The 13885-nt window shown below is 39.5% G+C and overlaps 1 protein-coding gene across 1 annotated transcript in view; it reads left to right on the top strand.

The window, feature by feature from the left end:
- B4GALT6 (beta-1,4-galactosyltransferase 6) overlaps positions 1-13885 on the top strand; it is a 69454-nt gene that overhangs the window by 13270 nt on the left and 42299 nt on the right. The window contains exon 2 of the mRNA XM_025931240.2: positions 10791-10907. Coding sequence (XP_025787025.1) covers positions 10791-10907 — 117 coding nt within the window. The remainder of the gene's footprint in view (positions 1-10790; positions 10908-13885) is intronic.

The raw sequence follows: 13885 nt of genomic DNA, 5'->3' as shown, positions 1-13885 counted from the left end.
CTGAGTCACCCGGGCGCCCCACATGATAGAATTCTTCAGTAAAGATTCATTTCACATTCACCTTATGTGTTCTGAAATCATTAATTTTCAAAAATTTAATAATGTTGCCTGGCTGTTTATTTATGGTTTGATCTTTTAGTCTGTAATTTCATTAGATAAGTTTCCTTACCGATTAGGTTAAAAAATCTATTTAATTGGCTACATTCTTTCTTCCCTGATTCCCTCATTTCCTCCTAATTTTCCTTTCCTACAATGTGGTGCATAATGCTTAACTTTTGTTTGTGCTTTAAAGAAATGTGTGTCTATTTTAAGTGAACAACAGTCAACTAAGAAATGTCAGTGCAGATTGATATCTTGTGTTAGTGTTTTCATATTGCTAGGTTCAGAGTCTATTTTTAGAATTATCAGCTGAGTTTAAACGAGGCTTCACTGATGATCTGCAAAAGTACTTCTGATGTTTTAGGTAGTTTATGCTGCTTTAGGATTTTGGTTTTTACAAAGGAACCTCCCTGACCCCTTAATTTCTGGTACTGCTTGGCAAATGGTAAGCGTTCAGTAAATATGTGTTGAACAAACACATGTCTCCACCCTGAACGTCTTTAAGACTGTTGGAAAAGTCCAATTTTATTTAAAAATATTTAATTTTGATCAGTATTCAAACAGAAATAATCTCCAGAAATAACTTAAGACTGCTAAATTGCAGAGTGGAAGTGGTAAAAGCACTAGTTGTAAAGAATTTCTTGTTAATTTTTAGTGTCTGCATCAGCAAAGCTGTAGCTGTTGGCTAAGATCTGAAATAGATCTGTACCTTGTCTAACCACCGAATTCATTATTCCTTGATAAAATGGGATTCTGAATGCAGAAGAAGTCTTTCATTCTCTTTATTCGTTAGTCAGCCTATGACTCACTTGAAAGATGGGGAGGAAGTTATTGTAGGTTGGTAATTATTTGCACTACAGATTTCCTTGAGCCCATACCTGGCTTTGAATTATCATCACCATGGTGAGGTACTCTGCTTAAATAGTACCTTGACATAAAGTGAATTGTTTGTCTCACAGCCTGGCACAGCCTAGAAATTTGTTACTTTTTTGTTTTTAACCCAGGCAGTACTTTGGTCCTAGACAAAGTATGAACAATATTTCACATATTATCTGGCCTAATTCTGGGGTTTACAACATTATTAACAGAGATAATATGTTTAGCTTTACCATCTTGGATGAGTAATTTCTGGGAATTTGTTGAATAAGGGCTAGATGTGGGAAGAAGAAAACCTTTAAGCATCTGAAATAGATACTTAGAAGATTATTGTCAGTTCTTAGAAATTCAGAGCTATCTGATTCAGATATCTGTACTAATATCAAGGGGTGTAATATAAGCAGTATTTTTCTTTTTTCCACATTGTGTTCTGTAGATAATATGGGAAACTATAAGTGCCCCTTCTGATTTCCTCCTCTTCTTCCTTGCACTAGTTGGAATCTGGTTGATCCCTTCTCACTCCCCTCAGAACTTCTTACATTGAAGATTTTTCTTTTTTTTTCTTTTTTGTCCCTCCCTCTGCTCTATGACTTTCAACCATTGCTTCTAACACTTTGCTGCCCCTCAGAGTCCTTCAGACCTGTCCTTGAATCCCAGTTTTTAATACCTACCTATGTAGCTTCTGAGTTTGTTTTCGGATCTTACGATGGGGAAAATTGTACCCACGCCATGTGGTAGTGTATTAGTTTTCTATGGCCGTTATACACATTACCACACACTGAGTGGCTTGAAGCAACAGAAATTTATTATCTCACAGTCCTGGGGACCAAAAGTCTGAAATCAAGTGTTGTCAGGGCTGTGCTCCCTCTGGAGGCTCTCGAGGAGAATCCTTCCTTCCTTCTTCCAGCCTCAGGTGCCTCTTGGCATTCTTTGTCTTCCTAGGCTTGTGGCCACATCACTCCAGTCTCTGCTTCCATCTTTACATTTCTTTCTTCTGTGTGTGTGTGTGTGTGTGTGTGTGTGTGTGTGTGTGTGTGTGTAAATGATCCCTTGCCCTTTTCTTGTCCGTGCCTTTGTCATTGGATTTTATGCCCACCCGGATAATCCAGGATGATCTCCTCATCTCAGGATCCTTAATTACATCTGCAAAGACTCCTTTTCCAAATAAGATAACATTTTCACCCCTTCTGGGAATTAGGATGTGCATATTATCTTTTGGGGGGGTCTCCATTCAACCTGATACAGGCAGTTTAAGAATTAAATATAATCATGGGCACCTGGGTGGCTCAGTTGATTAGGCGTCCGACTTTGGCTCAGGTCATGATCTCGCGGTTCATGGGTTCGAACCCTGCGTTGGGCTCTGTGCTGGCAGTTTGGAGCCTGGAGCCTGCTTTGGATTCAGTCTCTTTCTTTCTCTCTCTCTCTCTCTCTCTCTCTCTCTCTCTCTGCCCCTCCCGCACTCATGCTGTGTGTCTCTTTCACAAATAAACATTAAAAAAACTAAAAAAAGAATTAAATATAATTATATGTATATATATTTACATATATTTGTATACAGCAGGTAGGTTGACCAATGTAGGTACTCAATAAATGTTCATTCACTTCTCTTCTCTTCTCTTTAGAAGCCTGTGCCCCCAACATTCTGCATCCTGGGATGATTTTGGCAGTTAGTACAGGCGTACCTCATTTTATTATGCTTCACTTTATTGTGCTTTGCAGATAATGCATTTTTTACAAATTGAATGTTTGTGGCAATCTTGCGTCGGGAAAGTCGGTTGACACCATTTTTCCAACAGCATCTGCTCACTTCATGTCTTTGTGTCACATTTGGTAATTGTCACTATATTTCAGACGTTTTCATTATTATTATATCTGTTATGGTGATTTGTGTTCTTTGATGTTACTATTGTAATTGTTTTGGGTGTCATGAACCCAAACTTAAGACAGCAAACTTAATAATCAATAAATGTGCGTGTTCTGACACTTTGCTGACTGACCCTTCCCTGTCAGTCTCCCTCTCCTTGGGCCTCCTTATATTTCCTGAGACACAACAATATTGAAATTAGGCTAACTAATAATCCTACAGTGGCTTCTAGGTGCTCAAGTGAAAGGAAGAGTTGCACGTCTCACTTTAAATCAAAAGCTAGAAATGAATAAGCTTAGTGAGGAAGGGATGTCGAAAGCCAAGACAGGTGGAAAGCTCTCTTGCACCAAACAGCCAAGATGTGAATGCAGAGGAAAAGTTTTTTTATTTTATTTTATTTTTTTTATTTTTTAATGTTTTATTTATTTATTTTTTGAGAGAGACAGAGAGTACGAGCAGGGAAGGGGCAGAGAGAGAAGGAGACACAGAATCCAAAGTAGGCTGCATGCTCAGCACAGAGCCCAACGTGGGACTTGAGCTCATGAACCGTGAGATCATGACCTGAGCCGAAGTCGGACACTTAACTGACTGAGCCACCCAGGCACCCCATAAAGTTTGTTTATTTTTGAAAGAGAGCATGTGTGTGCATGCGAGGACAAGTAGGGAGAGGCAAAGAGAGGAGATACAGAATCCTAAGCAGGCTCCATGCTGTCAGCACAGAGCCCAACGTGGGGCTTGAACTCATGAACTGCGAGATCATGACCTGAGCTGAAATCAATGAGTTGGATGCTTTACTGACTAAGCCACCCAGGTGCCCCCAGAAGAATGGTTCTTGAAGGAAATTAAAAGCGCTACTCTGGTGAACACATGAATGATAAGAAGGTGACCCAATCTTATTGCTGAAATGGAAAAAGTTTTAGTGGTCTGGATAGAAGATCAGACCAGCCACAACATTCCCTGAAGCCAGAGCCTGATCCAGAGCAAGGCCCTAACTTTCTTCAATTCTGGGAAGGCTGAGAGAGGTGAGGAAGCTGCAGAAGAAAAGTCTGAAGCTAGCAGAGGTTGGTTCATGAGGTTTAAGGAAAGAAGCTGTCTGTATAACATGGCAGTGCAACGAGAAGCAACAAGTGCTGGTGTAGAAGCCATAGCAACTTATCTAGAAGGTCTAACTAATTAGTGAAGGTAGTTCCACTAAACAGCAGATTCCCAGTATAGACAAAACAGCTTTCTATTGGAAGAAGACACCATCTAGGACTTTTATAGCTAGAGAAGAGAAGTCAATGCCTGATTTCGAAGCTTCAAAGGACAGGCAGACTTTTGTTAGGTAGGGGCTAATGTAGCAGGTGACTTTAAATTGAAACCATCTCTCATTTGCCATTCCCAAAATTCTAGGACCCTGAAGAATGATGCTAAGTCTACCCTGCCTGTGCTCTAGAAATGGAACAACAAAACCTAGATGAGAGCACATTTGTTTACAGCATGGTTTACTACTGAATATTTAAAGTCCACTCTTGAGACCTACTCAGAAAAAAAGGTTTCTTACAAAATATTTCTGCTCATTGACAAGGTACCTTTACTCAAGAGCTCTGATGGAGATATACAATGAAGTTAGTATTTTCATGCCTGCTGACACAGCATCCGTTCGGTAGCCCATGGGTCAAGGAGCCATTTTGACTTTCAAGTATTATTTAAGAAATACATTTCATAAAGCTTTACCTGCCATACATAGTGATTCCTCTGATGGATCTGGGCAAGGTAAATTGAAAACCTGGAAAAGATTCATCGTTCTAAATGCTATTAAGAACATTTATGGAGGGGAAGAGGTCCAAATATCAGCATTACCAGGAGTTTGGAAGAAAGTGATTCTAACCCTCATGGATGACTTTGAGGGGTTCAGGACTTCAGTGGAGGAAGTCACTGCAGATGTGGTGGAAATAGCAAGAGAACTAGAGTTACAAGTGTAGTCATCATGTGACTGATTTGCTGCAATCTCATGATAAAACTCGAGCGGGTGAGGAGTTGCTTTTTATGGATGAACAAAGAAAGTGGTTTCTTGAGATGGAATCTGCTGGTGAAGATGCCGTGAAGATTTCTGAAATGACAACAGAGGATTTAGAATATTACATAAACTTAGTTCATTAAGCAGTGGCAGGGTCTGAGAGGATTGACTCCAGTTTTGCAGTTCTACTATGGATAAAATGCTAGCAAACAGCATTACATTCTCCAGAGAAATCATTCGTGGAGGGAAGAATCATTTGATGTGGCAAACTTGGTTGTTGTTTTATTTTCAGAAATTGCCACAGCCATCCCAGCCTTCAGCACCACCACCCCGATCAGTCAGCAGCCATCAACTTTGAGGCAAGACCCTCCATCAGCGAAAAGGTTATTACTTGCTGAAAGCTCAGATGATGATTAACATTTTTTAGCAATAAAGTATTTTTTAGTTAAGGTATTACATTGCTTTTTGGGGCACCTGGGTGGCTCAGTCGGTTGAGCATCTGACTTCAGCTCAGGTCATGATCTCGTGCTTCATGGGTTCGAGCCCCACTTCGGGCTCTGAGCCTGGAGCCTGCTTCGGATTCTGTGTCTCCCTCTCTCTCTCTGCCCCTCCCCTGCTCGTGCTCTGTCTCAAAAATAAATATTAAAAAAAAAAGGTATGTACATTACTTTTTAAGACATAAAGCTGTTGCACACTTAGAGTACAGTGCAAATGTAGCTTTTGGACACACTGGGAAGTGACAACGTTTGACTTGATTTATTATAGTAAAATAAATAAATAAATAATTAATTAAAAAAGTCTATTGTGGTGGTCTGCAGCAGACCACTGCAGCAGTGTCTCTGAGATATGCCTGCATCAGTTCAGAACCTTCCAGCTCCACCTCCTATCCCACTGACGTCTCTCTTGGTGGCCATCAGGCAGTCTGGTCCTTGTCTTCCGTCCTCCCATGTGCCAAGTCCCCATAGCTGTGACCTGTTCTCCCTTGCACCTCCCCAGTCCACAGTCTTCCTAACCTTATACTTCTGGCACTTTCTCACCATTGTTAACATAACTTCTCATCTTCACAATGACCTCAAGTCCGCTCCCCTTTTTTCTTCTGTGTTTTTTTTTCCCCCACACCATCCATCCACGTGGACCTTTACAAATTATTTTCCATTGCTTCCAAACTCTACTTAAGTTGGGTTGTTTATTCCTGGATATGCTCAACACCTGTGTACCCCACAGCCTCTACGTACACTGTCCCATCAGTGGAAATGTGCTTTCCTGTCCTTTCTCTTCTTTTTGTGCCTTAAATTTAAATGTACTTTTTCTTCCCTCTACTTAGGCCACAGTCATGCTGAGGTTTCTCCTATTCTAAAAAACAAAACCCACTTTCCCTTGACTTTGCTCTCACAATTTTCTCTGAAAATTGTTTTCACTTTGCCACTACCCACTTTACTCTTTCCTGTTTGCCTTTTGTTTCCATTGCTTCCCAGAAACTCTTCTCTTAAAAGATTGACAGTGATCTCCTAATAGCATTTTTAAGAGGCTAAATAGTATGGTGGTAAAGAACTAAACTGCTGGGATTTGAATTCTGCCTCCACCACCACCTGATAACTGTGTGACCTTGAACAAATTACTTAACCATGTCTCTTTTTTTTTTTTTTTTTTACTCTGTAAAATGGGAATGATATTAGTACCTGTCTTGTATGGTTGCTTGTAAGGATTAATTCGGTTAGTGTATGTGAAGCTTTTCTAAGGATGCCTGGTAAAGAGTATGTACTGAATATTAGTGTTTTACTTTTTTAAGCTGTTATTTTTTTTTTAAAGTTTCTTTATTTATTTTGATGGGGGGAGAGGCAGAGAGTGAGAGAGAGAGAATTCCATGTAGGCTCCATGTGGACAGATGCAGGGTGCAATCTCACGAACTGTGAGATCATGACCTGAGCTGAAATCAAGAGCGGGATGCCTAACTGACTGAGCCACCCAGGCACCCCAAGCTATTCTTTTTATTTTTTCTTCTTAGCCTTCCTGGCATTTGATATAGTTGACCATTTCCTCTTTCTCCTGCACTGTGTTCAAGCTCAGACTAATTCATCCTGGGATCTTTTATCTATGTGACCCTATTTGCGGTCTCTCTCCATGCATCTGAATTTATCTCTTCTCTGGATCATTTTTCTTACAGTAATTCACTGCCATATTTCCCACTCTTACTATTTTTATTTTTTTTAACATTTATTTATTTTTGAGACAGAGACAGAGCATGAACGGGGGAGGGTCAGAGAGAGGGAGACACAGAATCTGAAACAGGTTCCAGGCTCTGAGCCGTCAGCAAGAGCCCAACGCGGGGCTGGAACTCACGGGCTGTGAAATCATGACCTGAGCTGAAGTCCACCGCTTAACCGACTGAGCCACCCAGGCGCCCCAATTCCCACTCTTAAATACATGTCACCCCAAGTTGTATTTCTTGCACCTCTTTCTTAGCTCCAGTACTACACTTAAAATGTACCTAACTCACATAATCTTCACTGGGTTACTTTCTGTTAAAGGATCTGTGCTAGCGTGTCGCAAGGTAGGGGATATTGTGTTTGAGGCCTTTGAAGCTCGGGAAACGTTTCCAGATCAGTGCAGACTGGCACATACTCCTTGTCTTTTTTCACTGAATACTGAATACTTTTTTCACTGAACAAAGCTGGATGTGGAAAGAGATGGGGAGACACAGTACATTCCTTAGTTTTCTGATGTTGAGAATGAGGCAAGTTCATAAATTTCTTGCCTTGCAAGCCCAGGGTGAGATGTCTGGAAGTTGTAATCTGTTGATTTTTGAAGTTTTTTTGTTTTTGTTAAGTTATAGGTACCCCCTCCCCACCCCAAAAGCAGAACAATGTAAATAAATTTGTCTCATAAAGCAGAGGCAAATAGCAAATTAACTAGAGAACAGGGCATGATTTTAATTAAGCAGTGGTAGTTTTTAGTGTATTTCTGAGTTGTCTCAAGACCAAAGGGCAAAGCTGAGAAAGATTTTCCTATTTGTTTTCTGAAATGCAGTTTCTTACCCTTGGAATAGAAATTTTAGAAGAGGATTTTGTCGAATTTGTTAGTTTGCCAGTAAGATATTCCATTTTATATTTGTGATAATTAGCAGTCATATGGTTATTTGAGTGTGGTTAATAATGTAGGGTGTTTGGAAATCAGGTAGTTGGAACCATTCTCATGCTGGTTTAGTGTGCCTTGCAGTACTTTGACACCTTGCATTCTTCCCATTAATGACAACTCTAAACAAAACAGCTCCATTCCCTAATGGATTTTGATCTTTGGGGATTAAACCCACGAGGACCATTAACCTAAGGAATGTAACTCAATTAGCTGTAAATGATTTAAGACAAACTAATAGATTTTCCATTTGGAGGGCTTGGTGTCTTGCTTTCCTGAATTTTTTTCTCTATCCATCTAACGAGTAGTAAATGCATTCTTTCAGTAAATGGTTCACCTTTGTCACAGTTGCTGGCAGGCATTTTTTTTTAATTTTTTTTTTATTTTTTAATGTTCCTTAGCAGTTTTGTTACCTGATGTTTTGAAGTTTTTAGGATCATTTGACTTTGATGTTTCTTTTCTATACCAGATGTTTTCCTTGCTGCTTGAATCTGACTTGGCTTCAAGATGTCAGACAATTTTCTGTATATGAGTTGGTGTGTTAAAAGTAAAAGCAATGCAGTTAAAAAAAAAAATCCATTTCTAGGACACATGTTAGTGCATCTACATTCTTACTAGCATATCCTTGCTTAGGCTCAGTACTGTTTCCTGGAGACTAAGACTTTGACAGGGGCCTCAGTCCTGCTGCTTCATGACAGGTCTTTTCCCCAGTTTGGTATGGAACAAGTGTTACAAGGTATTTACATCACGGACAATAAATTTCCTATGTAAGTTCAAGTTTAAATGATCCAGGGTGTTGAAAACCAGTTGGCATTAGTTTTCTATTTGATGGTTTTTCCCTGTATCAATTCAGTTGAAGTTTTGTTTTCCTACATTTGTTTTGGTTGGCTATTCTTTTGTTTTCATTTTGCACTTTGTTTTCTTTTCTTCTTTCTTTTAAAGTCCACTGAAGGGCAAAAATGTAATAAAAACTTGTGTTTGTAAACCCACGGTTGTAATAAATTCAAGCCTAAATGAGTTATATATATATATAATTATAGGACTGCTTTCTAGAGAGGATGTAGACATGCTCTTAAAATGATTGAGGTAAAACTTATGTGAAGCTTGGATTTCTGTTTCTGTCTCTGTTACAGATTGAAGGTAAGAGGAGAGTGTTATTTTACTGTGTTCTCTACTAGTTTTATTTACTTTGCTCCTTTGTATTTCGAGCAAATGAACATTTACATAAAAAATGGGAAAGGAGGTAGTAAACATTACATTTTGCTCATCTTTTTGTATCATCTCAAGGAAGTAGAATAAGACCCAGAAAATTAGTTGGCCTTTAAGATTTTTTCACTTGGCATTCATTTTTTGAGAGTGTCATTACAGTGTTCAGGGTCAGATTATTTTAAAATCCTAGGAGTCATTAGGTGAACCTTGCAGTTTTTTGGTTTTGCCATGAAAATGATCCTCCTCCCTTTGTGTGGAGTTCATGATGTTTTGGCCGTACGATTGGAGAATTTAGAGAAGAAGGGGCTTTAGAGAACAGCCAGGGCAGTACTGCCTTTTTTAGGGGAGGAAGCCAAGATTTGGTGAGCTGTCCAAAGTTATGCCTGCATTGTGCTTGTAGAATCAGGACTGACAAAGAAAGGATCTTTTGATTACTTCTGTGCCTCTCTGAAGAGGCCTGGCATCTCTTTTTTTTTTTTTTTTTTCAACGTTTATTTATTTTTGGGATAGAGAGAGACAGAGCATGAACGGGGGAGGGGCAGAGAGAGAGGGAGACACAGAATGGGAAACAGGCTCCAGGCTCTGAGCCATCAGCCCAGAGCCTGACGCGGGGCTCGAACTCACGGACCGCGAGATCGTGACCTGGCTGAAGTCGGACGCTTAACTGACTGCGCCACCCAGGCGCCCCAGCCTGGCATCTCTTAAAGGCAGAGATTTTTGTAATCTTGGTCAATTTACCAGTTTCTCCCAAAGGAAGAAATTTGGGGCCTAGTTCGAAGCACTTAACCACTAAGAATTAAATGTACCAACTTGAAAATGCACATTGATTTTGATTGTGTCTGCTTTTACAATCCTGGTAGGTAGATTTGTGATTCAAAGGGAGTGTAAACGTTCCAAGAAATTAACTCAGTAGAGAGAAATTACCAAAATAGGTATTGATTCTAGGTCATTCTGCCCCCTAACTCTCCTTCCCCAAAGACACTGAGAATTTGCAAGATCTATTGTGAGATTCATATTCATACTAGATGTGGTGATTTATGATATATTTATGATTAGATAAAGGAATGCTTGCCTTTGTTGGAGTTTTGATTTGAGGGAATTAATATAGAATTAGAGAAAGTATATTATGTGATTGTATATTTGTAGTAAAATGCCTTTTTTGAAATTTCTAAGTATATTTTACGGTAGAAAATAATTTATGAATAAAGGAATTATGATATTCAGTTAGTCTCATTCTATTTGATGGACATCACTACTTAAATTTTTCATTTTTATTGTTTTAAAAAAGCAGTTTGTTTTATGTTTTTGTTTGTTGTTTTTTTTTTTTTTTTATTTTTATTTTTTAAGAAATCTCTATTCCTAACTTGGGGCTCCAACTTAAAACCCTGAGATCAAGAATCCCATGCTCTCCCCACTGAGCCAGCCAAGCACCCCTGTTTTTATAAGTTTTTGATAATGGGAAGTAATCATTTTATATTTCTCTTTTCTCTTTGGACATGCTGATTGAGTCAGTTGGGGTTTGTTGGACAGTTCCTCATTCTGACTATTATTTCATTAAATTAAAAACAAAAGCATACTGAGTCATGATACTTCATCTTTTTTCTTTTGTAGCCAACACGTATCTCTTCATGGTACAAGCTCGAGGAATAATGTTGAGAGAAAATGTGAAAACCATAGGACATATGATCAGGCTGTACACAAACAAGAACACCACACTCAACGGTACAGGTGAGATGGCTAGCTGCTTCCTCCTGCTCTGCTTCTGTTTCTTAATGTTTGTAGCGAAAAGAGGTAAACCAAGTCTCGCAGCCTCTGGTTTTGTCTCTAAGTAACTCTGTTAATGATGAAGGTGTCTCCTACTGACTGTGGGGAGGTTCTTGTACTGCGTGAGCCAGGGCTGTCCCATGTTTTAGGATATGTAAAAGTGTTCTCACAGAGGGGACGGGGGTTTTGTCCAAAGATACTTAATTCTTGCAAACATAAGATGCAAAAAGCTTTTCCAATTCACCTATTGTCAAGAGGAATTAACCACAGAGAGAGTAGTTTATCCATATTAGTCCTTTTGCTGTCTCTCTTTATGCCCATTCTGACTCCTAAAATGTTTTTCAACTATGTCTAGAAAATACTGTTTTTAATTGCAGAAGATTCTTAATAATTGTATGGCTTTTTAAGGGGGCTTCAGGAGAAATTATTGAAGATTGGAAATCCGTAGCTAGCTCTTCTTCTTTAAAAATATTATCTGGAAGTAGACTCTCCATCACAATCACATTTGGTTAAAACTTAATATGCCCAAGTAGTGCTTTAATGAAGGTAGACTTGATGTAAATAGCTTTAACTACTGTGGAAGAATGCTCATGCCCCCATGTGGCAGAGTTTCTGCGGTGTCTCCTGAAGTGTTATTAGAGGTTACTTAAAGGTTTTAATGATTCATTGTCACTTGTTGCATCCTCTATATTTTCATTTTAAGCAGTTAAAATTAAAGATTTGGAGCGCCTGGGTGACTCAGTCGGTTGAGCGTCCGACTTCAGCTCAGGCCATGATCTCACAACTTGTGAGTTTGAGCCCCGCGTCGGGCTCTGTGCTGATAGCTCAGAGCCTGGAGCCTGCTTCAGATTCTGTGCCTCCTTCTCTCTCTGCCCCAACCCACTCGCATTCTGTCTCTGTCTCTCTCAAAAATAAATAAACATTAAAAAAAAAAGATTTAATTTATGTCAGTAGTTCTCCAATGTGCCATTGTAAACAAGAGGCAGATACACACACACACACACACACACACACTCTATTAATAGGAAGTCCCTATCTTCCAACCATAGATCTTCTTAAAATGTCTGTTAAGGTGGGTAATAGTTTTACCCTTCTAAAAAATTCAAGACTGTATTATATTGATTCTTAATTTAATTTCACACGTGCTTCTGCAAAATCCATTCTAGCCATTTGCCTGATTTGTTTCATGATGTCACAAATCAAAACACTCTTGTTTTCTCCCTTTTAACTTTAAAGGAATTTCTTTTAGAAAGACTGTCATTGTACTTGGAATTTTAATAGTATAGTAAAAATCTTGTTAACTGGTCTTCTGCTTTAATTGGTCTTCTGAGTAGTAGGTCAATGTTAGGAGCAGTTTAAACATTATAAAAGCTTCTTTAGGACTTGTTCTGGTTGAATAAGTTGATTGTGAAAGTGTTCACTAAAAGTTCACTCCACTGAACAGAAATACTCAGCATCTTTAGGTTACTGTATTCGTATAAGGGAGTGCTGGACTTCTGTGCATGATCAGGTTCTTTTCCTGGGGCATGAATAAGTTTTATGTGAGAACATTGAGCTTGATTAAGAGAATTTATTACTGAGTCAAGACCCCACAACTGGAAGACAAGAAAGAAATGGGGAAATCCTCTTTTCCCCTTTACCATCTCATATTTTCTTTCTTTTAAAAAAAAATTTTTTTAATGTTTACTTATTCTGAGAGAGAGAGAGAGAGTCAGAGTATGAGTGGGGGAGGGGCAGAGAGAGAGGGAGACACAGAATCTGAAGCAGGCTCCAGGCTCTGAGCTGTTAGCACAGAGCCCGACGCAGGGCTCGAACTCACAAACTGTGAGATCATGACCCGGGCTGAAGTTGGACGCTCAACCGATTGAGCCACACAGGTGCCCCTTCCATCTTGTATTTTCAGTAGTGACCCAACAACTAATGCCAGCTTTGGTAAGAGTTGGCTTACTTTTGTCAACCTTTGAAAACTTTTCACATGGTTCCTTCACTGGTGGTAACACTGTTCTCTGGGGACAGTCATTGTATCAGCTACAGATCGGGATTGGTCATAAGAAAGACCCGGCTGCAGTGGCTTAAGCACATGAGGCTTTATATTCTTATGTCTGGAAGTTGGCTATCTGTGGCTGTGGTGGAGAGTGTCCTCACACGCCTTCCATCTTCTGTTCTGTCACAGAGTTTTAAGTCTGAGGTTGTTATAGGGCCCCGGTCCTTATATTTGTACTTGGGTCAGTAAGAAGGAAGAAAGGAAGAGGGAAGAACAGAGGGACCCTTTTAAGGAGACTTCCCAGAAGTTTCACATGGTATCTTTGTTTAAATCTCATTGGCCAAGACTTTGTTATAACGGGCTATAAATTACAGTCTTTGAGCTGGGTACACTGGTGCTTTGAATGAAATTGGGGTTCTGTTACTTAAGGAGAAAGAGAAAATGGAGTTTGAGTAGGCAACTGTGAGGCTTTTGCCATGTTCACTGATATTGAACAATTGGTATAGTTAGTGTACTTTACTAAATACTGGAGATACAACATTAAGAACAATATCCTCCCTTTGTATGAGGATCTCTAGGCTTTTGGGAGAGATGGAAGCATACATGGTTATTTATAATACTGTTATTTCTTTTCTTTTAAGTTTATTCATTTTGGGAGAGAGAGAGAGTGTGTGCGTGTGTGCGCGTGCAAGCACGGGTGTGTGTGAGTGGGTGAGGGGCAGAGAGAGAGAGAATCCCAAACAGGCTCCATGCTCAGCACAGAGTCTGACCCAGGGCTCAATCCCATGACCTTGAGACTATGACCTGAGTGGAAATCAAGAGTCAGATGCTTAACCGGCTGAGCCATCCAGGTGCACCAATATAATGCAGTTTATTTCTGCACAGACACAGATATAATCTGCAAAAAGGAGATAATGGCCAATAAGGTGTACAAAGAGCTAACTGAACTCTAGGGGAA

Source organism: Puma concolor, chromosome D3 (genome assembly GCF_028749965.1).
Source record: "Puma concolor isolate L17-30 chromosome D3, mPumCon1.1.hap2, whole genome shotgun sequence".
In the NCBI taxonomy this organism is placed as follows: domain Eukaryota; kingdom Metazoa; phylum Chordata; class Mammalia; order Carnivora; family Felidae; genus Puma; species Puma concolor.
Note: the sequence above shows the minus strand (reverse complement) of the source record. Positions and strands in the feature narration are given on the sequence as shown.